This window comes from Cucumis melo, chromosome 1, assembly GCF_025177605.1.
Source record: "Cucumis melo cultivar AY chromosome 1, USDA_Cmelo_AY_1.0, whole genome shotgun sequence".
Lineage (NCBI taxonomy): Eukaryota > Viridiplantae > Streptophyta > Magnoliopsida > Cucurbitales > Cucurbitaceae > Cucumis > Cucumis melo.
The window spans coordinates 31,762,907-31,789,004 of NC_066857.1; the positions used below are offsets into that span (position 1 = coordinate 31,762,907).

A 26,098-nucleotide genomic window follows, 5' to 3' on the forward strand; every position below is an offset into this window, starting at 1 on the left:
TGCTATACTTTGTAAATATATATATTTTTTTGCTATTCATAACAATTCGTCTAAAAGTTGTTATTATTACTATTTTTTTTCTTAAGGGAAAGGAGATTAAATGCTCTATGACTTGAATTTTACACTTATTACACCTAAGTATTGCTCTTTCCATATATATACACGCACGTTAAATGACACGTGAATAATAAAATATTTGTGTTCTTCTTCTTCTTCTTCTTCTTCTTCTTTTTTTTTTTTTTTTTTTTTGTTAAAAGAAAGGAGATCGAATACTCTATGACCTAATTTTGTACGGTTTGCACTTAAGTATTATTCTTTCCATAATATACATACATGTATATATGTGTATGTATATATATGTATATGTTAAATGAGACTTGGGTAGTAAAATAAAGAGGAAGAATATCGTTGGAGTTCTCCACACCAAAAGGGAACATTTTTTTTTCTTTTGCATTCATATTTTAAACGAAGAATCTCAAAGAAAAAAATGATTCTTACTTTTAGTTGGAGGAATTATTAATTTTATTCTAGAAAGTTAAAAGCAATTTATTTGAATAAAAAAGAAATCCCCAATTACTCTAACCATACCAATTTAATTCTATATTTAGTAGGATGAGTCAAATTTAAGTTTAAAATTTGAGCTACTTCAAATTAGTGTAAATGTTGTCAAATACAACCAAATTTTGTTTTATCTTTACAATTTCATTTTTAGTTTCATAAATATCTTTATAATAACATTCGTCGGCACATTCAACAAGTATTTTTACCGATCTTCATCTTTAATCCACTTCTTTCAATTTGGTCTCGAGTTCTAAGCTAACTTGCAATAAAAAACTTCACGTCTCACTTCTCAAACCTATCATATTTTGATACCTAAGTTAGTAAAGTAAAATTACAATTCAACTAATAAGCAAGCAAAAAAAAAAAAAAAAAGAGAGAAGATAAATTTTCATTAAAAAAATACTTACTTTTATCTTATGCAGTCGTCGAATTAGCCCCGACTACTTAGAAAATTTTAGTTTTGCTTCAACACTTGTCTTTGGTTATCACTAATGCCAAGTCACAGTTGAGTTTCAAAGCTCAAATTTGTAAGATGTTACACTCTGACCTAATTCTCGAGACAAACTTTTCTATCTTTTAACACTTTGGTTTCCCTATCTCTTCCCATCATCTTATGATTTTCATTAGGGGTAGAAAGAAAGTATGAGAAAAGAAAAATCCAAACCCAAAAAGAAAAAAAGAAAAAAAGAAAAGAATATTAATTGCAAAGGATAGGTGTCTCCTAATAGGGTTTAAAAAACAAGGCAGCCGACTTAAATAAAAATTAAACAAAAAAAACAAAAATAAAGATAATAATTAATAAAGAAACAATTTTTTTTTTTTTTTTAGAAAAAAGAAGAAATTATTATGGAGTTTGTCTTTTTGTCGTTCGAATAGGACAAGTGGATTATTTTTATTATTTTAATTTTTTGGAACAATTGATAGAGCATTTTGATTGGGTAATAACATAATGTCGTGTTGTCAAGCTAATGGACAAAAATAATAATCTTAAACATTACGTGTATGTACTAAAGTCATAAAAACAAATTAAATGTAATATTTGAAATCTATTCTCAAAATGCCCAAAATACCCCCCTTTCATTTATTTATTTATTTTGTATTAGTTGCTTTATAATGTACTACACTCCTATGATCATAATGACTTCACATGCCTTCATTCATTTTCTCTCTTTTCTTTTTATTATATATTATTCTTTTACTATTTTCTTTTTCACTAATCAATCTTTATTATTTTTCTTTTTCTTTTTCTTTTTATCTTTCAATTCTCTCTTGAAATATTATCTTGATTCGGTGGAGATAGGATATTAGAGGTTTCAACCAATTTCGGTTTTGACGTTTACTGTTTACGCTTTGCTATGTGTAGGTGATCCTTAAGATCGTACAAATATGTAATACGAAAGATATCTTGAAGTGCTTTATTTAATATAATTGTCTTGTCTCATTCAATACCTAATGTTTCAATATAGGTTGTGATCTAGAAGTTATTGACGATTTTAAAAGCTTCTGGTAGAAAGAAATTAAGGGTTACTAAATCGTCCTAGAAACAACGCATTTTTTAACTTCTAGTGTGACTATTTGGAAAATGTTGAAGACTCATAAATGGTTACGTAACATCCTTGTGTTGTTGATGTTACTTTTTAAAAGAGAATATTCTTGCCTAATTAGTCCGTAGCCTTCAAATCTCTTTGGTTAAATTGTAACGCCCCAACAAACTCGATTTTTTTTTTTTCATTTGCTATTAACATATACGTGTGGTCTTGGAAAATTCAAAGTATTGGGAGAACCTTATCATTTTGAATTTTGCGATTTATTAAGGTTTGGGATTTTTCCATTTTGTTTAAATATTAAGTATATTTTTTATTGTATTTATTTTAGTATGTAGATTTATTTGGTGAATTAATGTTAAATGAAAGGAGGGTTGGTTGAATTTTTTGGTGAGATTTGGAGAGAGAGAAGATGGTTGGTTTTGACTAAAGGAAAAGAAAAGAGATTTTTTTTTTATATATATATAAGAGCCTTGGGTCCCGTGCATAAGAAAGAGAAATCAAAAAGAAAAAGAAAGAGAGGAAAGAAAAGAGAAAAGGAAGAGGAAAACAAAAAAAACCCTAGCCGTCGTCGCCGCTCGCCGTCGCCGCCGCCGGACTTTAGCCAACGCGTAAGGGAGCCCAGCCGCAGTCACGAGCCGAGCCTCCTCGTCCATCCGGCGCCGCCGCATCGAGTTGGGAAGTTCGAAGCCGCGCTCGCCAGCCGTCGCCTTCACGGATCGTCGCCGCGTCTGCCAGCCGAAGCCGCGTCCGCTTCGCCGACGTTCACACGCCCAGCCGCGTCGCGCCGCTTCGATCCGACGTAGCGCAGCCGAAGCGTCCGTCTGCAGCCGTCGCCGAGCGAAGCCGTGGTGTAGACGGACCACCCGCAGCCGTCGCGCCACCCGAATCCGGAAGTCAGCGCCTCGTTGCGCGAAGACCCGACCCGGCCGAAGCTTCTGCCCCGCGACCCGAAACCGACGCGTGCCTCCGACCCGAAGCCCGACCCGTGCCGCGTGCACCCGTGTAGCCGAGCAGCGCCTGCGTGCGAGCCGCACGTGCGCAGCCTCTGTACTGAGTCGAGCCGCGCCTGTCTGCACCACGAGCCGCGCCTGTCTGCGCCGCGAGCCGAGCCGATCCCCAACCTTCAAGCCGAGTCGGTCCCTGTCCTTTTTCCAGTCGAGCCGCCAAGCCTAGTTTGGCTTCTTCCATCCAATTTTTGGTAAATTAATTAATTATTTTGGCATTACCCAGAAGACTCAATGTTTTTGGACACTAAATAGTTTAATTTGGAATTAAATTAAATTATCTTCCTTAAGGGGCGTCTTGGACCAAGTAACTGCTGCAGCGTGGGATTTCTTCAGTAGGGGCTCAAGCATTTCCAACCTCTTTCTAGGGTAAGTCATTTCAACTGAGTTTTGAGCCGTTAGTCGTTGGTGACTTAATTACGAATTTTTGGCGTATTAAACAGTTAGGACCTCGTTGCTTGGAAAGCACACTTGTCTTGCGATTAGGACTCGCCAAGTAAATCTCCAGGTAAGAGATTCCTACTACTAGCCCCATGTTTAGAATAATGAGATCACATACACCTTCGGTCGTGCATATTGAGGACTAGACTATATGATGCATGAAATTGATGATAGTATGATGCGATTGATGATATGGTTACATTATGACATGATATTGTGATGACGAGAACTGTTGTGATTGTACGTCGGTTGTTGAGATGGAGAGTGAGATGATGATTAATCTGTTATGATTGTATGATGATGCTATGTGTATGTATGCCAGGGTTAGGGTACCTGTTAGCTTAGCCTATTAGAGTCGTACCTGCATGGGTGTCCTTCGGGATCACCACCTATTTAGGACTGTGTGGTCCGACGGGACACCAGTCTAGCATGGATATAGATATGACTCGAGTGACTCGACGGGGTCCTCACATCCCGATTGTCCCAGGTGTCCCCTGGGACACCGAAGACCAGAGTTACGTTCCTACGGGAGCGCATGTTGCACGTGTTCGGGAACGTGCCAGAGATTGGGTACCAGTTACAGGACTCTGATAAGAAGCTAACAGGCACCTAGTGGGACTAGTAGTGGGTCCCTTACTGAGTATTTTATACTCACTCTCTTCATGTCATGTTTTTCAGGTAGAGGACGAGGTAAGGGCAAAGGCAAGCTGGCGAGCGACCAGAAGTGACCGTGGCGAGCCATAGGGATTTCTGCTTCCGCTTACTCTTGTTTTGACGTTAGTACCTGAGTTTTAGTCTTCTTCACTATTTGCTATTTTCTTTTTAAAATGTAGATAGGGCCCGAGTAGGACTTTAGAATGAAATTTTATTTTCGCATGTCACTTGATTGGGTTTTCATAAATAAATTTCCCAAATTTTATTTGTCTTTACTAAATTTTATGACTTAAACCACCTGTTCTACCCTTAGTAATGATTTCGACTCAGTATAAGGAGTTGGGTTGTTACATAAATAATCAAAGAGCTCGAGGGTTTTTGAAGGCTATTGTTGGTTTTTTTTTTCTTCTTCTTTTGTTTGGTCCTATTTTTTATTTTTAAGAGTTTATATAAACATTCATTCGTTTTATCATTTTTGACATTAAGCGCTCATTTGTTTAGAAACAACGATAATAGTTTTTAGATATTTTGAACTGTGGATGCTTGAAATTGTTCGAAAATATTTAGATTAGATATGTTTATTTAACATTATTACATGATATTAAAGAGAACTATATCGATTATGTTTGAGAAATTTCTTTATTGGAAAAGTACACTGCATAACAATAATACATGAATCACAACCCCATGAAATTAAAGCTAAATATATTTGGTTTGAATATATGATAAAATACTAAGAGGATAAGATAACGTATGTTCCTAAATACAAGATTTCAAACTATTTAGAATTTAGTTGGTCAAATTAGATTAAAATTTCTATAACATGCACTCTAAAAACAATAATACAAAGAAAGGACAAAAACTCGAGAGAGATTTAATTATATGGAAAGTACTTTATATTTAAATCCAACAAGTTTAGTTCAAGGACCGAAGTACAACAATGTGTTTATGCCTAAATGAAAGGTTACTATGAAATGATACAACATTTTACCTTAGGTTCAACCTACAACTCCCAACTCTATACCCAAACGTGCATAAATTTAAATAAAAGAAATAAATTGTTTGTATATAATGAATTAATTATGACAACATTGATGAATATGGTAAAGGTTGCAACTCTTTACCATATACTAAAAACTTATCTTAGAAGTAAGCATTCAATTTTTTTGGAAGCCTTTTAGCACGACAAAAGATCGATGAAGCTTGTATAAGGCATTTTCATTGATAGAGTTATATGGTCTTCATTGCTTACAACTTTCTTCATCGGTCATCCGACGAGGATAGAGAATTATTACAATAATTCTTTTATATAAACCAAAAATTATATTATTTTTTTAGTATTTTGATTTTTTTTTAATACTATACAAATACATATTACTTACATGCATGGTTTTCCACATTTGATGAAGTGAACTTGTAGTCTTTTGAACTATACAATCACATTAGAAACAATAATAAACAATCAAACTCTAGAGAATCAATGTTTGAGAAAATAAAAATTCTTTTTTTTTTCTCTCTCTCTCTCTCTCTCTCTTAAATTGTTTATGAAAAGAAAAGTAAAATAATGAAATATATAAATCCATGTTCTTTGAACCCCCACCATCCAAGTTAGGGTTTTATTATTAAAAAAGTTAACCATTGAATATATATATATATATATATATATATATATATTATGAAAATGTTGTTCATACAATGAATGAGAAATGGGAGGGGGTATATTTGCAAAATAGGGTTAATTTTCAAAAAAAAAAAAAAGAAAAAGAAAAAGAAAAAGAAAGAATTTGTAGAATGAAAATGAAAAGGGCATAATAAGAAGGGATGATTGGGTTATTCATATTGTAAGAATATTCCTTCTTAAAGATAAACAAATGAATCACGTGTTTGCTTTATCATCACCACTTTCCCCACCCTATATTTTTCTCACCAACCAACACACCATATTCATAATAATCATAATAAATTGTTTAACCAAAATCTCTATTTACCATAAACTACCACTCATCAACTTAGATATACATTTTAATTATCATTTTTACTCTTCTTTTTTTTTTTTTTTTTTTTTTTAAATTTTATTATTTTCATTGTTAATCAGTGGGGGTTTTTTGTTTTCAATTTTAGAAATTTGGAAATGAAGAAGTAGTTTGGGAGGAGAAAAATGTAAATGTCGTCATTGGTTAGGCCCGGCGGAAAATAGGTGCGTTTTGGGCCATTGTCAAAGCTTTTCAGCCCATTAATCAAATGGTTATGTTCATTTGTATTATTCTCTTAAAAGTTTAAAAATATTAATCTATTACTAATTTATTATTACGGGGAAGACCCGACCCGTTTTCGGTTGGTTTTGATCCTCTCACTTTCTTTTAGTATGCTCTCAATCTTGTTCAAGATAGTTAGAATGCATGTAGTTGATTGAACACCACACTTATAAATTTTAAATTTTAAGTCCGAATTTCCAACTAATATATATATATATATATATATATATATATAATTGAAATTAAACTAAGAGTAAATTTTATACGATTACATACTATACTTTAGTTTTTATTTAATTATTTTTTAATGAGATTATACAATTTTTTTTGTGGTTATAGACTTTCATTGTTTTTAATATTGATTTTGACAATGTCATGTTGTTACCAAAATTTGAGGATGAGTAATATTTGATTTGAATCCAATTTATATTCCTTTGAAATAAATGAACTTTTATATTAAGATATATAAAAAGACAAAATAAAAAAAAAAAAGAATTCTGAAAATATGTCTTTTATGTGTTTAGTTATATTTACAAATGAAAAGTAATTTAGTTATAATTTGTAAATTATATCTAAATTTGATAGAATTTTTTTCTTAAAAAATAATAATAATAAACAAACTATTTACTCTTCCTATAAAAAAAAAACTATAAAAGACAAAAAAATTATTACATCGATATTCATATTTTGTCCATTTTATTACTTTTAACAATTACCTAAAATGTATTTAAAAAAGGGGGGAAATTAAACTAAAACTATAAAAGCTTACCCAATAAAAAAGGTAAAAAAAAAAAATATTTTGGTCGCAAACAACTTTTCAAAAATAGAAAATATATATATAGGGGTCTTTTAAAAATATAACAAAATGACAAAATATTTACACTGTTGTACAGAACAATTCCGAAATCAGAAAAAACTCACATGCACATATTGAAAAATACAAAAAATATCTCGTCAAACACACGATTGTTTAGATTTGGCTAAACGATTTTTTTAATATACATTGTTTATTTTTTTACTTAGATTTGGCTGACCCAATTTAAACGATTTTTTAATATTCTTTGTCCACAATCTTTTAGATTTGGTGACCTGAGAAGAAAGTTAAAAAAAAAAACAATAGAAATAAATCATATTTAGAATCTAAACGACATAGAAAAAAGAAAATAAGAAAGATGAAAGGAAAAACCTGAAATATTTAAAAAAATAACTAAAACTTTGTTATGACATAAATATTTTAGTAGTTTGTTATATTGATAAAAATTATATATATATATATATATATGAAATAATTAAAATTGATATGGTGGGGGAGTTTTTGACCTTTGAATTTAAGTGAGAAATACATGTTAATGTTAACTATAGTTGAAGTATTACAAAGGGTAAGGCCAAAACTAAATTCAAATGAAAAATGAAAAAGAAAAAGAAAAAGAAAGAAAGTAGTATTTATTGAAATTAATGTAAATAATCAACTTAGGGAATTTCCATTCCTTTAATTTAAAATAAAATGTGGTCAAAATATTGAAATTTTCAAAATAAGGTATTTTAAGTCTTCAATATCATATCCACTTTTCACTAATTAAAACATAAACACTTATTTAGTAAAAATACAACATTAAGTTTTTTTTTTTTTTTTTAAATCCCCAAATTTTCAATATTGGTGTGGCATTCACTCTTTTCTCACATGCTCCCATGTGTTCTATATATATATATATATATATATATTTTTTTTTATTTTTATACTTTTTTCACCTTTTCTTTTCTCATTTGACTTTTTTTTTAATTTGTAAAAGACAAGTCAACTTAAATAAATTTTAAAAATTTATTTACATCCCACCAAATTCTAAAAAGTGTTTTAGATAATAGAGTATAGTTGAATAGATATATAATGTAGGATGACAGTTAAAAAGTCGGTAAAATTTTAATTTTTTCTACCATTATTGTACTATAGAAAAAAGTAATGAATTTAGCATTAGATAAACTAATAAGTTGATAGAGTTGGATCTATCTCGATTGTAGACGAAATTTTCATATGACTGAAATACGAATGTTATAGATGTGGGAATGTAATATAATTCTTCTTAAATATGTCGATACAGTAAATGAAAATGATCGTTTAATTTAAGCTTGATCGAGCAAAAGTGAGCATACAATACAAATATATAATTAGTGTATATTGTTTTCTTGGAGTCAAAGCCCTTTACTCTCTGATCATATATAATATAGATAAATGTATAAAGGCGAATCAAAGAAATAATATACGAAAAATCATTCCAAAATTCCAAAAATAGATTAATGAATGTTATGAAAATAAAAAAACAAAAGAGATTCTACAAAGCTATAGTCCATTTCATATTTGACAAAAAAAAAAGCATTATCCAAAGTTAGTAACATCTCTTTTGAAAGCATTCCATCTATGATGTAATAAAGTATTATATTTTCATTTGTAAATTGATAGTGATTATGCATTTGATAGTGACACCCAATTTCTTAAATCTCATTATCTTACGAAATCATTCTAAATTTAGGCATATATTTTGGAGTGGTGATTTTAGAAAATAGATTTATATACCATTCATTTTGTAGAAGTTATTTTTTAATCATCATTTTTATTTTTATTTTTAAAAATAATTTTCAAATACTTAAAAGTAATTTTGTATTACCATAGGTGTGTTCCGGTGTGATAGTTAAGACAGTAATTTTAGAACAATATATATATATATATATATATATATATATATATATATATATATATATATATATAATTTTATAAAATTGATTTCTAAACAATAAAATTTATGTTGGATAACAAACTCTTAAATTTGATTTTCAATCATTATGTTTGATATCAAAAATGATTTCAAAACTATCAAAGAACTAAAAGACGTATTTTGGGTATTTAAAAGACTATATAAAATAAGACGGTGATTCTCGGTTAATTACTTTTCCACAATCACTAAAAAGGTGATGCTTTAAAAATAAAAAAAATTGATTGATTTCTTATTTTTCTTAAATCACTTTTTCAAATTCCATATTTTTTTTTACCAACGTGATTTTGATTAATGAAAAAGTTACTAATAAAATCTTATATCACCCGGAGGATTGGTCCTCCATTTAGCATAATTTCATTCAAAATCTTTATTATATATAGTTAGTTTTAGTTGAGTGTTTTAAAAAGTAATCTGAGAATGTAGGAATACAATACGCGTAGTCTAATATATTTAGAATAAAGGGAAGAAAAGATGGCAGTATTTTAAAGTTATTTAAACCTTCTGTCTTTTAATTTCTAACTGCAGTTACCTTACGACACTATAATTAATTAATTAATTAATTAGTAGAAATTAGTATTAATAAGTCAACTTGATGTACACTCTATAATTGTTTAAAAACATATATGAATAAGTATTTTGCAAGGAAGTAAGCTTTTCTTTAAATAAAGCTTTTAACTTTTCATTTAAAAGAATCTTTCCTTATCTTCCGATCAACATACCATAAGACCCTTTTCTTGTCCTTTCTTAAAACACTATTTACCATAAATATGTATTATCGTAGTCTCATTTAGTAATTGTTGAGATGTTGTGAGTTACACGTTAAGAAAAACAAATGTGTCTAAAGAAAAAAATCTCATATATGGTAACAAAAAAAAAAACATGAACAGTAAGTGAAATTACTTACCTTTCAATTCAAAAGCGTTAGATATTTATGTCTAATTTAGTCTCGAGTATAAAGTATAAAGTATAAAGTCGGGACGCCTCCCACCAATGCCTACACTATCTGTTCTCATCACTTTCCATTTCTTCCTTTCACATTTTTGTCTTTTTCTTCTCATTCAATATTTTCTGCCTTTTATCTCCACGTTTTTTTTTTCCTTCTTTCTCCCTCTCTCATTCTCAAGTCTAACCATAATGAACATATTAAAACTAATCTGTCGGCATGGGTTTTCTCCTAAAGTCGACACCAACTAACTGTTGGACACCTATAATTGAGAGGGCCTTTGCCTCGTGGAGAGCAAAGTTTTGTTTGGTACAAAGAATTCGTGTACCACGATTAAAAGGAATAACTTTTACGTGTAAATTATTTATACGGTGAGAAATTCTACTATTCCATCCCTTTAGACACAAATACTTCTAAAATTATTTAATTTGAGATTATTTAAAATTCATAGAAAATATCATTAACGTCATGGATGTAGAGGTATGCGATTCAAAATTGAATTGTGTGTGAGAAATGATGATCCAACAATTTGATGGGATATATTTACTGTAATAAAAGCATTTTTAAAAAATTCCAAGTCTCTATCAAAATTAGACCTAAACCACCAAACTTGCCATAATTTAATCAAATTGATACTTGTAATTATTAATTAATTTATCCCACAAGAACCAATCTTCTCTAATCTCAGAGTTGAACAGTAAAAGATCAAGTGGAAAGCCCAAAAAAAAAAAAAAAAAAAAAAAACTGCGAAATTCAAACAAAGATTTGTTTCTGTGTTCATACCTTTGCCTTTCTCCATTGATTTCCTTGTTCTTCTTAATTTGTGATCGGTTGAAGAATTTGGCTTCTGGGTTCTGACCTTTATGAGATTTTCCTAACAATGGACCGATTGGTGAAGCCTGATGTGAAGGAAGTGGAATTTTCATTCATGAAAGGAGAAAATTGTACAGCAACTTTCTGTCTCACCAATCTGATGCACACCATGTCTGTTGCAGTTTGTTTATCAACATCCAATCCTTCTGTTTTCTCATTTTCACAAGATTTCTCCATAATTCCACCGCTTTCTTCTTCTTCCTACACGATTTCCTGCAAGTCATCGGATAAGCTTCCTCTCAGTACTCCGCCGGACAAAATCTCCGTTCGATCCGCCATGCTTCCAATCGGAAAAGCTCACACCGACGACCTACGACGCTTGTTTTCCAAACCTGGCCGCCATGTTTTCAAGGACGCTTCGTTGCTCATCTCCTTCGTCGGTTTCGATGTCGTTGAATATCTAATTTCGAACCATAAGCGAATTCCTGATTTGAGATCTCTTCTTAACAAAGCCATTTCTGGTTGTTCTAAGTCTCAATTGACAGCGTTGATGGAACCGGCAGTTTCGTCAGGGAAATTAGGGTTAGTTTCGGCTTTAATCGACGCTGGAGTGGACGTCAATGTGAATAATTCTCTCAAACAGTCAATGTTGTCGACCGCTGTTCGGATTGGGAAGATCGATATTGTCAAGCGATTGATTGATTCGCACTGCAAAATCGATTTCTCTGTTGATTTGGTACTACACATAGCGGCAGCGATGAACCGCGTCGATTTAATAGAGCTACTACGAGAGAATTTTCCTGATATACCAGTTAATTCCGTCGATTCCGACGGCCGTACTCCAATCCACACCGCGGCAGCTCACGGTCACGTCGAGGTAATAAGTTTCCTCGCTTCGGTCGGCGGAGATGTCGAGGCGGTGGATAGAACAAAATGGACTCCACTACATTTCGCGGCGGCGGGAGGACATCTGGAAACCGTGGACTATCTTCTAAACTGCTCGAATGTGAAATACGCGGTGAACTCCGAAGGAAGAACGGCATTCGCACTGGCGTCGGAGAACGGACACACGGATCTGTTCGATTCGTTAAGATTAGACGACGCATTGCACAGAACGGCAAGAGCCGGCGACGTTCGAGGTCTGAGAAGTTGCGTGGCGGCTGGAGCAAAGGTGAATGGGAAAGACCAAAACGGGTGGACGGCTCTGCATAGAGCGGCGTTCAAAGGCAGAGTTGAATGCGTGAAGGCGCTGCTCGAGGTCGGAGCGGAGGCTGACGCCATGGACAACGCTGGGTACACGCCGCTTCGGCGCGCCGTGGAGGCTGGGCACGAGGAGGTGGCTCGCCTACTTCTTGACAGCGGTGCCAAACCGATTTCATCCAAAATCTAATCTTTGCATTCTCAATTCTTTTTGTTTATATTGTAATTTGTAAATAGTTATTCTCAATTTTGTAGGTTTGATTTTTCCATTTTCATTTTCTTGGAAATGTGAAATTTGATAGATAACAATAATCGATTAGTTTTATAATAATTAACGACTCAATTCACTGTCTTGATTCTTGTATTTTAAAGTTAGCATATCAAAATTGATTCAATATTTAAGACATAACACAAAACACGCAAATACCTCGTATATTAATATGAAAATTCTAAAATAGATGAAACGAGAGATACATATAATTTATTTCATAATTAAACAACTTATAGTTTAAACTTTGAGTAAAGAAAGGTAATTGTTTTAGTTTGAAGTGTGAGTAAAGAAAGGTAATTGCAATGAGATGGTGTGAATCAACAAGGGATATTGCAATTACATGTATGAGGGCCAATACAAGCTCCTACGGCTGCAGCTGAAAATTGAGTTTGGCAAGCAATAATGCATAATGAATCATAGCATATTTGTGATGTTAATATTGGCAACACCCTTTGACATATTTGCCCTTCCACGCTCCTTATCATTCTTTCTCCTCCTAAAAACATAAACAAACAATTAACTCAAACTTCTAATTATCGATAAACTAAACCTAATTTAGCATAAAGTTGTTGTTATTATTACGATTGAAAAACGAGGTTTTTGAAAATTAAGCTTATGAACAATATTTTAACTTGATTTAGCATAAAGTTATTGTTACTGTTATAACGAAAAAGCGAGGTTTTAACTTTTACTAATGTTTTAGAAAACTATATGGAAGGAACGACGAGAAACAAACATAAATTTTAAAAAATAAATGAAATTATTATTACCACTAAAAATGAGGAACACAAATAGAACGATGGCAGAAATGGAGTTTGACTTCATTTTTTTCTCCTTATGAGGGTATTGCAAAATGCTAAGATATATTTTTATGTATAATTGAGGAAGAGGAAGAAGATTTATAGGTTTTTTTTTCTTCTCAAACATTAATGTTCAAAACTATATTTATGGTAAGTATTATTGTATTTTTTTTTATGAGTGATATTTGCATTTTTTTTAATGGTAATTTGGGTTTTCTTCCATTTATAGAATTATTGTTTTTAATTTCCTTTTGGATAACGTGATTGATGTAAGAAAAACCATTATTAGTTTAGTAATATTTTAAAAACCTAAGATTCCCATATGGTAATTATTTAAGATTTGGTTTGTAAATTACCTAAAATTGAAATATTAACATAGATTTCCATATGGGGATGTGTTTGAAAATAAAAAAGTTTTCCCTTGTGAACTCTTAAAAATATAAATTAATATATATATATATATATGTGTGTGATAATATAATACTATACTAACAATAAAGATGTAGAATTTAGTTTGGATTGTTTTTTCCTTTTTTAAATGGGAGAACAACACCCTCGTTTCTAATTTAATTTTTTTTTCTAGTTTTAAATTTATTGAAAAACTCGTCGATATGAATGCTTGTAAAATTGAAATATCAATATTGATATTTCAATCCAATACAATACATATTAAATAACTTCACAAGCTAAACAACTTCTATAAGTAAACACCCACGAATTAAATAACTTGACTTATATGCCAAAATACCTGAGAGCTGTAATAATGTTTTGACCTTTTATAAATGTTTAAGAGCATAAATCCATTAGATTGTTGGACTAAAATTGAGGCCGACAAAAATATTGTGATGATACGATATATTAAAAATCTTGGGATATGAACATCTCATCATAGTCGTACACCTAACCACAAGTTTAATTGTACAAGTACTATGACAATCAACCTAAGTGTTTATTGGTCATCGCGACACAAACGACATAAGTACAAATGGTAACAACTCGACATAATAATAATAATAATAATAATAATATTATGATCTCTAAATATATATATATAAAAAAAAAAAAGGTATAAGAATATATGACCGAATTTAGACAAATTAGAGTGGTGAAATGGGTTGGCCAACACACTTGACAAATGGTTGACTTAATTGTTATTTTAAAATTGATGATAGGATAATTTGAACAGAATTAAAAGTGATGTTTTTAATTTATAAAAAAAAAAAGGTTATCCACATGTATTGTGTTTTTTTATTGACATCAATGGTAAGTTATATTCCCATTTAGTTTGCTTTATTAAAAATATAATGAAAGAAAATCTTCACCTCTTCTTCTTTTGTTTGTAATAAATAATCATTTTAATTTACTATTTCAATATATGCTCGACTATAATATAATAATAAATAAATATAAATTTTATAATAAATAGAGAAGGGAGAAAGTCACTCACATATGACTAAGTAAGCAATCATTACGTGGGATGAATAAGGTTTTTATAAATAATTTAAAACTATTTGTAACCATTTTGCACCCAAACAAAATAGGTTTTGTTTTCCAAATTTCATAACTTAAAAAAAAAGTATAAGTTGTTTGCAACATGGGAAATAAATGATTTGTAACCTTTCGTAAGAAACAAATATATATACGATTACTATAATAAAAAATGTTTGCCTTTCAAAATTACATAACAAGAACAATGATTTATCTAATTTTAGTATAAATACAGATGAAGTTAAGTTTGTTATTCAAAGTTTTTGTTGCTTTCAAGCTTTATCTAATCGTTCTTTGTGTCAACTTATAGAACAAATTGATCTAAGGTATGCTAATATTTACATTTTGTTGCATTTTATATATTGTTTTGTAAGTTAATTTTTATTTTTATTTTAAAACTGCAAACTTGACAGAGCATATGCTAATATGAGGTTTTGAAACTTTCCAAAATAATTAGAGCCTCAAAGGGAGTGTTATTCGTAAAAACACGGTTGAAAAATATCTTATTTTATATTACTACCTTAAAAATGGGCTAAGAAGAAAAATCATTTTTTGGCTTCTTTACCCTTCACTAAATTTTAAATTTACAATATTATCCTATCCATTAATGTCAATCCACATTTACTCGTTTGTCAATTTTTTTAAATATAAAACAAGAAAATAATGAATAAAAAAAAATCCACCATCTCTTCTTAGTTGGTTTGTAATAAATAATAATTTAATTTACCTTCCTAAAAATAGTTTTTTATTTAATTATAATGTATTATAAAATCTCAAAAGTTTTAGAATAATGAGAATGTTATAACTTTTTTTTATCAACTACAATGAAAAGAAGTTCACTCCATTGTTTCCAAATATTTATCTAATATTGTATTCTCTTTATTCTTTATTTTTAACTTTTATTCTTTCACGCCAAATTGATTACATATTTGTTTGATAGGAATTTTATTATTTTCAAATATTTATCTACTATTTGCAACTATGGTTACCATCTAACATCTCCAAATCATGCCATTCAATTAAAAATATTCATTCTACAATGTTTGGTGAAACTTTTAAATCAATCAGATATTTGTCAACTAAATTGTAGTAAATGTTAAGTTGTAAAATATGTAGCTGAATGTGGTTATGTCTTGAAAAATGCATTTGATCTCAAATACCAATCAAAGAAAAAAAATATGTTTTCATATTATCGTATATCTTAGATGTTTTATGTAAATTTTGTTTTTACTTTTTACTTTTTTTGTTTGATGTAGGATAAATTTTAAAATTTTATTTGTTACATTTTCTTATTCTAATAATTAATAAAAATATATTTTTTTTCTCCTTCCAAACATAAAAATAGATATTGATTTTCTTATTTGATATCATGTAAGAACTAAATAAGAGAAAATAACACACGTTATATATTTCATTTCAGTTCTCTGAAAGATAGAATTGAAATCTCGAAGAGAAAGAGAGGAGAAGATTTCGCTGCGCTCGCCATGCTTTGCCCTCACCGTTGTTCTTCCATTTTTTGTAAGTTTCAAACCATTTTTTATTATAAAGTGTAGTTTTAGTTCTCATTTATTTGGAAAACTTAACCAAACAAAGCCCTAAATTTTTTCATAAATCCAACAAAAGAAATCAAATATGATGTAAAATTGTTTCTTAATTAATGGGTACAATTGACCATCAATAAAAACTCTCACATCTCATAAATTTTTGAAATGAAACAAATAAAACAAGAATGTACAACTTTTATTTAGAGCCTTTTATTCCATAAGTGATATATGTTCGTCTAGCAACGTTTTGTATGGTAAAAATTGCATAATATTACCTTTTATGTAGGAATTGATTATAAATAACTCATGTTGGAATGATACTTATATGAAGTAAACTCATATTTCAAAAATAATAATTGAAAATTATTCATATGATTTATTATAGAGGTACAATGATGTGTATTTATATAGTTATATTTTAAAAGACTATTAGAAGTTTATGGTGGTGATTCTACCATCGGCCAACAATGACTACCAATGTCATGTCAACATTTGAATCGTACGATTTTGAATAAATTAGGTCCCACAAGACTTTAACATATGTGCAAGCAATATAAAAACACACTTTCTGATGGTTGTTCGGTTGTGTTGTATGTATATTGATGGTTGTTATGTTATGTTGTATGTACATTAAAATTCTGATGGTTGTTCTATTGTATGTATATTGATGTTTTTTAATGTATTTTTGATATTAAACTTGTTGTGTATTTCAGAATTATGTATAATGGAGGAACTTAAACAGAGAAAGGGAAATTGAACATTATTTTAGCTAGTATGATTATAAATACATGGACAACATGTGTAAAGAGGGTAGTTGGACATTATTACGAGCCGTGTCCAGAGAAATACAAGCTTGCTTCAAACAGAAACAACCCTTGCTCTGGTGGTTCCAAAAAATTGATTGGAAAGAGAGGAACAGAAAATGACAAAATCGATAACCGAACATGTAAGCCATAAAAAGTTTCTCACTTGCATGTTAGGTAAATACAATTGATTGGTAAAAAAGCTATCAATCATGTTTACTTAATATGCAAGTGGGAAGCTATCAATCACGTTTACTTAATATGCAATGTGCATAAGTTGAGAAACTGGCGTCGGTACTTATAACTATATTTAAGTTTACATTTTTACTTTGTATTACTCATATAATTTATATTTGAACCTTAAATTACATACAAACGTATACTTTTTTAATATTTCAATTAATAATAAATTCAATTTGTTATTTTAATAATTTTTTTTTCCAATTTTACCTTAATTCTAATTCAATTTAGAATTTTCATAATTTTATATTAATTAATAAAATTTGGAATTTTAATAAATTTTTTAATTAATTTTACGTTAATTAATAAAAAATTAAATCTGATAATACTGCCGACGTCGCGTACTAGGCAACACCAACATACATGACAAAGTCGGCAATGAGGTATTTGCGACGCCGTTAACAAGCGTCGGTAGTTCCCCACTGTCGACGTGTTAACCATGTTGGCGAAGAGTGTGTTGGTAGTAACCCTTTGCCGACGCCGTCCCGTTTGCACGTTGGGATTGTCTTTCACGATGCATTTATCACGACGTGCTTGATGACGTTGGTTTTTGTGTCGGCGTAGCTTCTCCCGACGCATTCTTGACTTATGCTGACATATCTCTACGTCGACATACCTCTTCTTTTGGTAGTTTTAGAGGGGTTGAGAGTGATTGCAATGAAAAGTTGAGTTATATAATCTAAATTAAAATTGAAAAGTATTAAATATGAAGACCAAATTGAACAAAATTACTCCATATGATAAAGGTGTAATATTCTAAAAGTAAAAAGAATTTGAAAGACAAAAAATATAAAGTATGTTCAATGTTTTATTAATTTTAAAAAAAGTCTAAACTATTTGGACGAAAAGCATTTCTAATCACAACGCGAAAAAGCGCAAATTTCAAATCATCCGCCCCTTCCTCGCGCCAAAATTTGAAAACATTTAATTCAAACAATAAAAATTCTCTTGCTTCCACGTTGGCGATCCGCGTGAAACCTTGTTCCGCCAATCACAGCGCTTCCTTCTTCATTATAAAACCAAATCAACAGCCCTCTCTTCCTCTTCATCTCGTCGAAACAAAAATTGCTATTCTCTCCATAACGACCAACGAATCCCTTCCCAATCTCAACCGGAAAGCAGAGATGAGTTCTACTGAAGTTTCCACCAAGGGCGGCAGAGGCAGGAAAGCTTCCACCAAGTCTGTCTCCAGGTCTCACAAGGCTGGTCTTCAGTTCCCTGTCGGCCGTATCGCCAGGTACCTCAAGAAAGGCCGTTATGCACAGCGTGTCGGCTCAGGCTCCCCGGTCTACCTCTCCGCCGTCCTTGAATACCTTGCTGCTGAGGTTTGTAATTTCTAACTTCACTCTTAGTTCAATTCTCTCAGTTTACAGCGTTCTGATTTAGGTCTTTTGTTTTTGTTTTAGGTTTTGGAGTTGGCGGGGAATGCTGCGAGGGACAACAAGAAGAACAGAATCATTCCAAGACATATCCAGCTTGCGGTGAGGAACGATGAGGAATTGAGCAAGCTTTTGGGATCGGTTACGATTGCAAGCGGAGGAGTGATGCCGAAGATTCATCAATCTCTTTTGCCGAAGAAGGCCGGGAATGCGAAAGACAAAGCTGAAATCGGATCGGCCTCTCAGGAATTCTAGGTTATAGTAGAAATGGCCATTGATGAATAGAAAATCAAATAGTTATTTAGGTTATGTTAGATTTTGTCATTAACTTCAATGAATGGGTTCATTCTTCTTTTGGTTTGTAAATTTTGCGAAACGAGTTTCACTTAGATTTGTATCTGTTATCATCGCCGTCGTTCAAATTTTATGTTATTCAATGTAAATGCTGATGAAGTTCAACATTAATGAAATCGTATGTATTTATTTGAATTTTATTTTCTTGGAATCTGTATGTTTTCTCATGGACCAAACAAGAACTATGAGATTTGTCCCCATTGAAATTCGAAATCTTAATTGTATTTACTTAATTGGCCCTATAAATTCATATGTATTTTCTAAAATACGCTAAATCGGATGCTAATTCGTTTGTTCGTTTCTCTCTCTGTATATATCATATGATTTCTTGTTCTTTAGGCCCTCCATATTTATTTTTTTTTCTCCTGTCAAGTTTCGCATTCTCTAGGGTTTCGATTATCCGCCGGAAAGGATCGTACAATGAGCTCATCGGCTTCGTCAAAGGGTGGTAGAGGGAAACCCAAAGCCACAAAGTCTGTTTCGCGGTCTCAGAAAGCTGGTCTACAGTTCCCTGTCGGTCGTATTGCTCGGTTTCTCAAGGCCGGTAAGTATGCGGAGCGTGTTGGTGCCGGTGCTCCCGTCTATCTCTCCGCCGTCCTCGAATATCTGGCCGCCGAGGTTAGTGCTTGATCTTCAAATCTGATCTTTTACTCGTTTCTGATTTGTTTGTCTGTGTTGTAGTGTTGTGGTCTGATCACTTGAATCGGAATTATCATATTTTATTTAGTTTGGTTCCTTCTTTGGCTCTGGAATAGATTTGTAGAAGAGAAATTTCATCTTCTTTAGAAAATTTCTGTTGATCAGTACAGAAATGGATGAAGGTTTGTGATGATATTGAAATTAGGGATTGTGATTGCATGAAATTGAAGTTACTATCACAGCTTTCAGAATAGTTATCTTGAGCTTTGAATTTTGGGCTTCTAATTGGTTATTAGTTTGAATTCAATGCACCTTAAATTAGTTTTGCTTACTGAATTAGGTCGTAAAGCCTCAAGATAACTTGGTTGTTTCTTTATGTTAGGAAATCAACAAATAAAGAAAGCAAAAAAGTGAAAACAGTGGAGAAATCAACACAAAACAGTGTGTTGGTTATGTTCTTGAACAGTGGGAGCGATCAGATTTTATTTGAGAGTATCAGAGTACGAATTTGGAGTCGTAATTAGTGTTAGATTGTTTATATAGGACACCTCTCTAAACTGTAGGATTAAAAATGTAAATAGCATAAATACAAGTACACATTAGGTTTTGTCGACATTGTCTTTGGGCCTCTTTCGAAGTGTGTCACTCTTGAACTCTGGTTTATTAACTAGTGAGTGAGATGTACTGATTATTTGGAGTGTTAAGATTACACATTCAAGGCATTCTAACGCTTCAGATGAATGAAGTTTCATTTGAATTCATCCCAATAGTTTCTTAACGATAATGATGATTTTGTTTTGCATTTGAGGTAGCAATATATACTAAAAAACTCCATTTGTAGGTGCTTGAGCTTGCAGGCAATGCCGCCAGAGACAACAAGAAAAATCGCATTGTTCCGAGACACATACAGCTTGCAGTCCGAAATGACGAAGAGTTAAGCAAGCTTTTGGGTGATGTGACCATTGCAAATGGGGGTGTGTTGCCTAATATCCATCAAACTCTCTTGCCTAAGAAGGCCGGATCAGGAAAAGGTGACATCGGATCTGCATCACAAGAGTTTTAAAAGTGTGATCATCTCCAAATTTTGATACACAAGGTATTAAGAGCGAAAATGGTTGTGGTTTCTTTGCCTTGTTTTGGAATCTATTTCATTAACCACAGAAGACAATCTATTTTTTTGGACATATAAATGAAACCATATTGTGTTTTAACCCTGTTTTTTTTGCTTGCTTTGCTTGTTTGTTAATTAGATTTTGCTATAGGAATACACCATTCCTTTTTAAGATATCTCAGCATCAGGTTTGTGCCACTTACATCTTCATGATCTGCTAATTTTTTTTTACCTTTGTGCTTTCTGAAAAGAGTAGTCTTTACAATCAATCTTGAAAAGGAAAAAAAAAAAAAAAAAAAGAAAGAAAAGCTCTGGAAAGCAAAAACCAGATCAAACTCAAATTGCCCTCAAGAATTCTTTTCTAGCACTAGCCATTAGAATAGGGATATTGAACGGATCACACGCCTCCTCTAGTTAGTTGGATCGAGAACTAGATGTATTACACTCTCTTATACTTGGTGTTGGGGTGTAATTGGTTTGGTTTGGCTTCAAACCAAAACTGAACCACCAATTTATTAAGAAATATACGAAACTAAGCCGAATTGGTGTCTTTACAAACACTATGTTGAGCATTACTCTGTTTTCTTCTCTATCTTCCCTCTCTTCCCTGGTGTTAGGATAGGAATGTTTGGCTGCAGGAGCATATTCTGTTCATCAAGCGGATAATGTCGCTTGACTCGACCATATCCCAATTTTCCCAGGACGTGAACTGATGCTGTTTCATTGTCCTCCGAGGATAGACATGCCTTGTTGTCCTGAAATTGTATTCTTTCCCACTCGTTTGCATGCTTCTTTACTGCCACATACAAATGTGGTTTGTTTTGATGCACTTCATTCATTCTAAAACCAGTGATAGTGATGAAGTTTGCAAACCAAAGTGTGGGTGACATTGATGATTAACTCCGGAAGAATGCTTTAAAACTTTTAGGATGACTTTGATGCTATACTTTGAATTTGATAATATTTGTTTCTCTATGTTTCTATTTGGGTGTTATTGAGGAACAGAATGGTCGTCACAAGGTGAGTCAACTTTTTATGACTTAGATGATGACTCAGCTACACGTGGCAAACTGACGTGGCGAACTCAATAATCTTTTCCCGTTTTTTAGGAAAGAGAGACAAACCAAGCTCTCTCTTTTTAAATTTGTTTTATTCCCTTTTATTTTTAGTTTTTTTCTTTATTACCTATTTCCACTCACATATTACTTCTCTCTCTCTCTCTCTCTCTCTCTCTCTCTCTTTTATTGCTTTTTTATATTATTTATATTTTTCAACCAAGTTTATTCCAATTTAGAAAAACTAATTTTAGAATTAGTGTGGGTTTAGAATAATCCTTAAACGAAATTAGAAAAATTGGCAATCACTCGAAATATTATTAGAAGTTTATTTTAAATCGTATTTATCACACAAATCTATATCTATACCGTATATAAAAGAGTTTATAGTGAGACTTTTTCTTTCAATTTTTCCCTTTTCATTTTAGTAATTCTAATTATAATATCGGTGGTAATTTTGTTAATTTTAAAATTTGTTAAATAAAAATTCAAAAGAAAATCGTAAAGTTACTTAACTTCTTAAATTAATTAATAATTAATATCTAAATATTAATTACATTTAAAACAAATTATCATTAAATTTACACGTTTTTTTTTAATTCCAACGGCTTTTTAGCTTTTCAAATTTTCATTCATTCTTTTAGAAAATGATTTTCATTAATTTTCTTATCGTTACAAAACTATCCACTAACTACATTAATCATACAATTCACACCAATAATAAATAAATAAATTTTGCATCTAAGGTTTCTTTTCATTCTACAAATTTAATTCACTATATAAAGCTAATTATGCTAATCGAAAAATATCTTCTCTTAAGCCTACGATGACAACGATATAGAAATATGAGAATGTTTGAGGTTACGCCATTGGAGCATCAAGTCACGTAGAAACTAATCCATTGAAAAAAAAAAAAAAGAGGAATGAGACACCAAAAGTCACTAGCTAGCAAAATTAATAAAAAAAATTCGTAATGGATTATTGTCGATTAAGATAAGTATACACAACAATCATTATAGGATTATTAAGAATAGCTTATTTAAAATTTCTTATTCGATAAATAATGAGCTTAAGATTTTTGTCACAACAATGCCAATTAATTGCTACTCATGGTAATTGCATTTTGACTACCTATACTAGTTTGATTTGGAAATTGTCTTTGCACTTGTTTTATCATGTGAAGATGAAACGGTTATTCTAGAATTTATATTTATTGTATTTTACAATCATGAGTTGTCTCTAAACAAAATAGATAATTAATAACTTATGTTTATTAGTATAAAAAAATTATTAGTAATATGTAAAAAAAAATACATACTCATACTTCCAACAAACTTTTTTTCCATTCAAAAAACTTTTTTTACTTTTACATTTTGAATATGGAAAAACTTATTTTAAGTGAAACCTCTTTGCAACTTTGCTTTCTGAATTTTGCAAACATTATTCTTAATTTTGTGTCAATTAAGTTTAATATATATAATGTGAATTCAAACTATCATTTCATTTTAAGTGAAATAATCTTTGAGCTTTTACAATAATTTATATAAATACAAATAAAAAATTATAAATTATTACTAGGAGTAATTTTCGAAATATTTTAATTTGTTGATTTTTTTTTTCTGTAAATAATTTTGTCAACCAGTACTCAATTTGTAATTTTTCTTGGTTTAATTAGAAAAAAGGTTTAATTATTAATGAATCCCATTTTCCAATTGTAGACTTGAAATAGCTAAAATTGTAGTTTAGCCCTCCAAAAAAATGCACTGAAATAGCTAAACCCTAAACCCCAATTTTCTTTCTTCAACGCCTCCACACCATCGGCTCACTGCCGCTCCACTCCACCTTCAGATCGCTCCATTTTTTCTCTCTTTCTTTCACCTTCACTCGATTTTTTCCCCATCAAAGTTCCGTTCAAGACTCAGTTTCTAAGGTTAGTTTCTCTATTATTCTCAACACATTGTTAATTTTGTGATTCTGATGGTCGTTTTATGTGATTCATTCATTCCCAACCCATTCTGCTTTTGGTAGGATTTTGATATCAGTATTATTTATTCGTAACTCTCTAATTATCGCTACTATTCTGCTTTCTAGTTGATTTCCTTGATCTTAATTGTGTTAAATCTTATGTTTTCCTCTGTTTGGTGAATGCGGTAGTGGGTATTTGAGCTTTTGGGTTGTTTTGATTTGATTTCGGATGAAGTTGTTGAATTGCCAATGTAATATGTTTTACATGGACCTTGCGATTGAGCTTTCGGGTTATTTTGATGTTGGAGAGCTTTGTATGCTTTTTTTTTTAAGTGTGTATTTTTCTCATTTTTAGGTTTGCTTACTTTACATTTTCATTTTCATTTTCATGTTGTGGTGTAGATTAAGTGAGAAAAAAGGTCTACTTTTCTCAGTCAAGCATGGCAGAACCTAATTCTTTCAGTTTAACAAGGTCCTTCCCAGTCAAACCAAAGCTTAAATCTAAGCCTAGGACACCCAAACAAACTCCAGAATCAAAATATTGGTCCTCCTTCAAACGTCACGAGATCCCCAACCTTGTTTCATCTATATCTTCCATCGCTTTCTCTCCCACCAATCCTTCTATTTTCTGTGCTACTCACTCTGCCTCTCTCACTCTCTTTAGCACGCAAACCATGGCCCCTACCTCTACCATTTCATCTTTTCGAGATGTTGTATCTTGTGCTTCCTTTCGTTGTGATGGTCTCCTCATTGCTGCTTCAGACCTTTCAGGGCTTGTCCAAGTTTTTGATGTTAAAACTCGAACCCCACTTCGAAAGCTTCGTTCCCACTCACGTCCAGTTCAATTTGTCCAGTACCCCGTTCTTGATAAGCTCCACTTGGTATCTGGTGGGGATGATGCAGTCGTTAAGTACTGGGATGTGGCAAGTCAGACTCCAATTTCAGATTTTTTGGGCCATAAAGACTATGTGAGATGTGGAGCCTGCTCCCCAGCTAGCATGGACATGTTTATCACTGGCTCTTATGATCATACTGTGAAGCTTTGGGATGCAAGAACAAATTCTAAGTCGGTTTTGGAAGTGAATCATGGGAAACCGGTAGAGGATGTGATTTTCTTACCATCAGGTGGACTAGTTGCAACTGCTGGAGGTAATTCTGTGAAAATTTGGGATGTGATTGGAGGTGGGAAGATGGTTTGCTCTATGGAAAGTCATAACAAGACTGTTACTTCACTATGTGTTGGGAAAAAGCTGGGCCAGGATAGTGGAGAAGAGTCGGATCAATTTAGAATCTTGAGTGTAGCATTGGATGGGTATATGAAAGTTTTTGATTATTCAAAAATGAAAGTTACTCATTCAATGAGATTCCCGACACCTCTTATGTCAGTTGGGTTTTCTCCTGATTGTAGTACTAGAGTTATAGGGACTTCAAATGGGATCTTATATGCTGGCAAGAGGAAGACTAAGGAAAGTACGACGACAAATTTATCAAACCCTTGGAGCCTTGGAACAGTTGGGGAACCTCAAAAGCGAGTTTTGAGGCCTTCTCACTTCCGATACTTCCATCGAGGTCAAGGGGAGAAGCCAACTGAAGGAGATTACCTAGTTATGAAGCCCAAGAAGGTGAAGTTGACTGAGCACGATAAACTCTTGAAGAAGTTCAGGCACAAGGATGCTCTAGTATCCGTGTTAGCGAGTAGGAACCCTGAGAATGTGGTGGCTGTAATGGAGGAATTAATTGCAAGAAAGAAGCTGTTGAAATGCGTTCCAAATTTGGATCGGGAGGAGCTTGGTTTGCTATTAGGTTTTTTACAAAAACACTCCACATTGCCAAGATATTCAAGTTTGTTGATGGGATTGACTAGAAAGGTTCTCGAGCTACGAAGTGAAGATGTTAAAGCCTATGGTGCCTTAAAAGATCATGTTAGAAACTTAAAGCGATCTGTAGACGAAGAGATTCGGATACAACAGTCATTGTTGGAGATACAAGGTATTATATCACCTTTACTAAGAATTGCTGGAAGATGATGGGAACAAGTTTTCCAGTTAAATGTTTGTAAGGTAGACCTTTCAGTGTTTCTTTTCTTTTTTCAATTAATATTAGAAGAGCAAGGCTCCAATTTTGTGTTTGTTGTGTTTAAAATCTAATCATAAATAGATTGTGTATTATCTTTTGTTTGAATTCATGACTTTTATTTTTTTGAAAACAGACTATAGAAAACTTAAGCTACCAAAAATATGAAAAAAGTGTTAAGCTATTAAGA

General features: G+C 31.9%; 4 protein-coding genes and 1 long non-coding RNA gene across 5 annotated transcripts; all 5 read left to right on the forward strand.

Moving 5' to 3' along the window:
- Positions 1-1,844: 1,844 nt before the first annotated feature.
- Positions 1,845-4,434, forward strand: LOC127150083 (uncharacterized). Its single transcript, XR_007822076.1, has 4 exons — positions 1,845-3,306; positions 3,404-3,481; positions 3,556-3,620; positions 4,232-4,434. It is a non-coding gene; the product is annotated as an uncharacterized LOC127150083 (long non-coding RNA).
- A 6,178-nt stretch (positions 4,435-10,612) lies between these two features.
- Positions 10,613-12,517, forward strand: LOC103492715 (protein VAPYRIN-LIKE-like). Its single transcript, XM_008453193.2, has one exon. The coding sequence runs from the start codon at positions 11,054-11,056 to the stop codon at positions 12,374-12,376; it is 1,323 nt and encodes a 440-aa protein (XP_008451415.1). The 5' UTR covers positions 10,613-11,053; the 3' UTR covers positions 12,377-12,517.
- A 5,866-nt stretch (positions 12,518-18,383) lies between these two features.
- Positions 18,384-19,202, forward strand: LOC103492716 (histone H2AX-like). Its single transcript, XM_008453194.2, has 2 exons — positions 18,384-18,657; positions 18,739-19,202. The coding sequence occupies exons 1-2, from the start codon at positions 18,457-18,459 to the stop codon at positions 18,964-18,966; spliced, it is 429 nt and encodes a 142-aa protein (XP_008451416.1). The 5' UTR covers positions 18,384-18,456; the 3' UTR covers positions 18,967-19,202.
- Positions 19,203-19,349: 147 nt separating this feature from the next.
- On the forward strand, positions 19,350-20,915 carry LOC103492717 (histone H2AX). The gene is made up of 2 exons (XM_008453195.2): positions 19,350-19,683; positions 20,546-20,915. The coding sequence occupies exons 1-2, from the start codon at positions 19,486-19,488 to the stop codon at positions 20,765-20,767; spliced, it is 420 nt and encodes a 139-aa protein (XP_008451417.1). The 5' UTR covers positions 19,350-19,485; the 3' UTR covers positions 20,768-20,915.
- A 2,687-nt stretch (positions 20,916-23,602) lies between these two features.
- LOC103492718 (protein SLOW WALKER 1) lies at positions 23,603-26,016 on the forward strand. The gene is made up of 2 exons (XM_008453196.3): positions 23,603-23,800; positions 24,238-26,016. The coding sequence occupies exon 2, from the start codon at positions 24,276-24,278 to the stop codon at positions 25,860-25,862; it is 1,587 nt and encodes a 528-aa protein (XP_008451418.1). The 5' UTR covers positions 23,603-23,800; positions 24,238-24,275; the 3' UTR covers positions 25,863-26,016.
- Positions 26,017-26,098: the final 82 nt, after the last annotated feature.

Bases quoted from the DNA above. Each gene is read 5' to 3' on its own strand.
- LOC103492716 (XM_008453194.2), top strand. From the start codon at position 18,457: ATGAGTTCTACTGAAGTTTCCACCAAGGGCGGCAGAGGCAGGAAAGCT. The intron at 18,658-18,738 runs GTTTGTAATTTC...TTTTTGTTTTAG, and splicing joins TTGAATACCTTGCTGCTGAG to GTTTTGGAGTTGGCGGGGAA.
- LOC103492715 (XM_008453193.2), top strand. From the start codon at position 11,054: ATGGACCGATTGGTGAAGCCTGATGTGAAGGAAGTGGAATTTTCATTC.
- LOC103492718 (XM_008453196.3), top strand. From the start codon at position 24,276: ATGGCAGAACCTAATTCTTTCAGTTTAACAAGGTCCTTCCCAGTCAAA.
- LOC103492717 (XM_008453195.2), top strand. From the start codon at position 19,486: ATGAGCTCATCGGCTTCGTCAAAGGGTGGTAGAGGGAAACCCAAAGCC. The intron at 19,684-20,545 runs GTTAGTGCTTGA...CTCCATTTGTAG, and splicing joins TCGAATATCTGGCCGCCGAG to GTGCTTGAGCTTGCAGGCAA.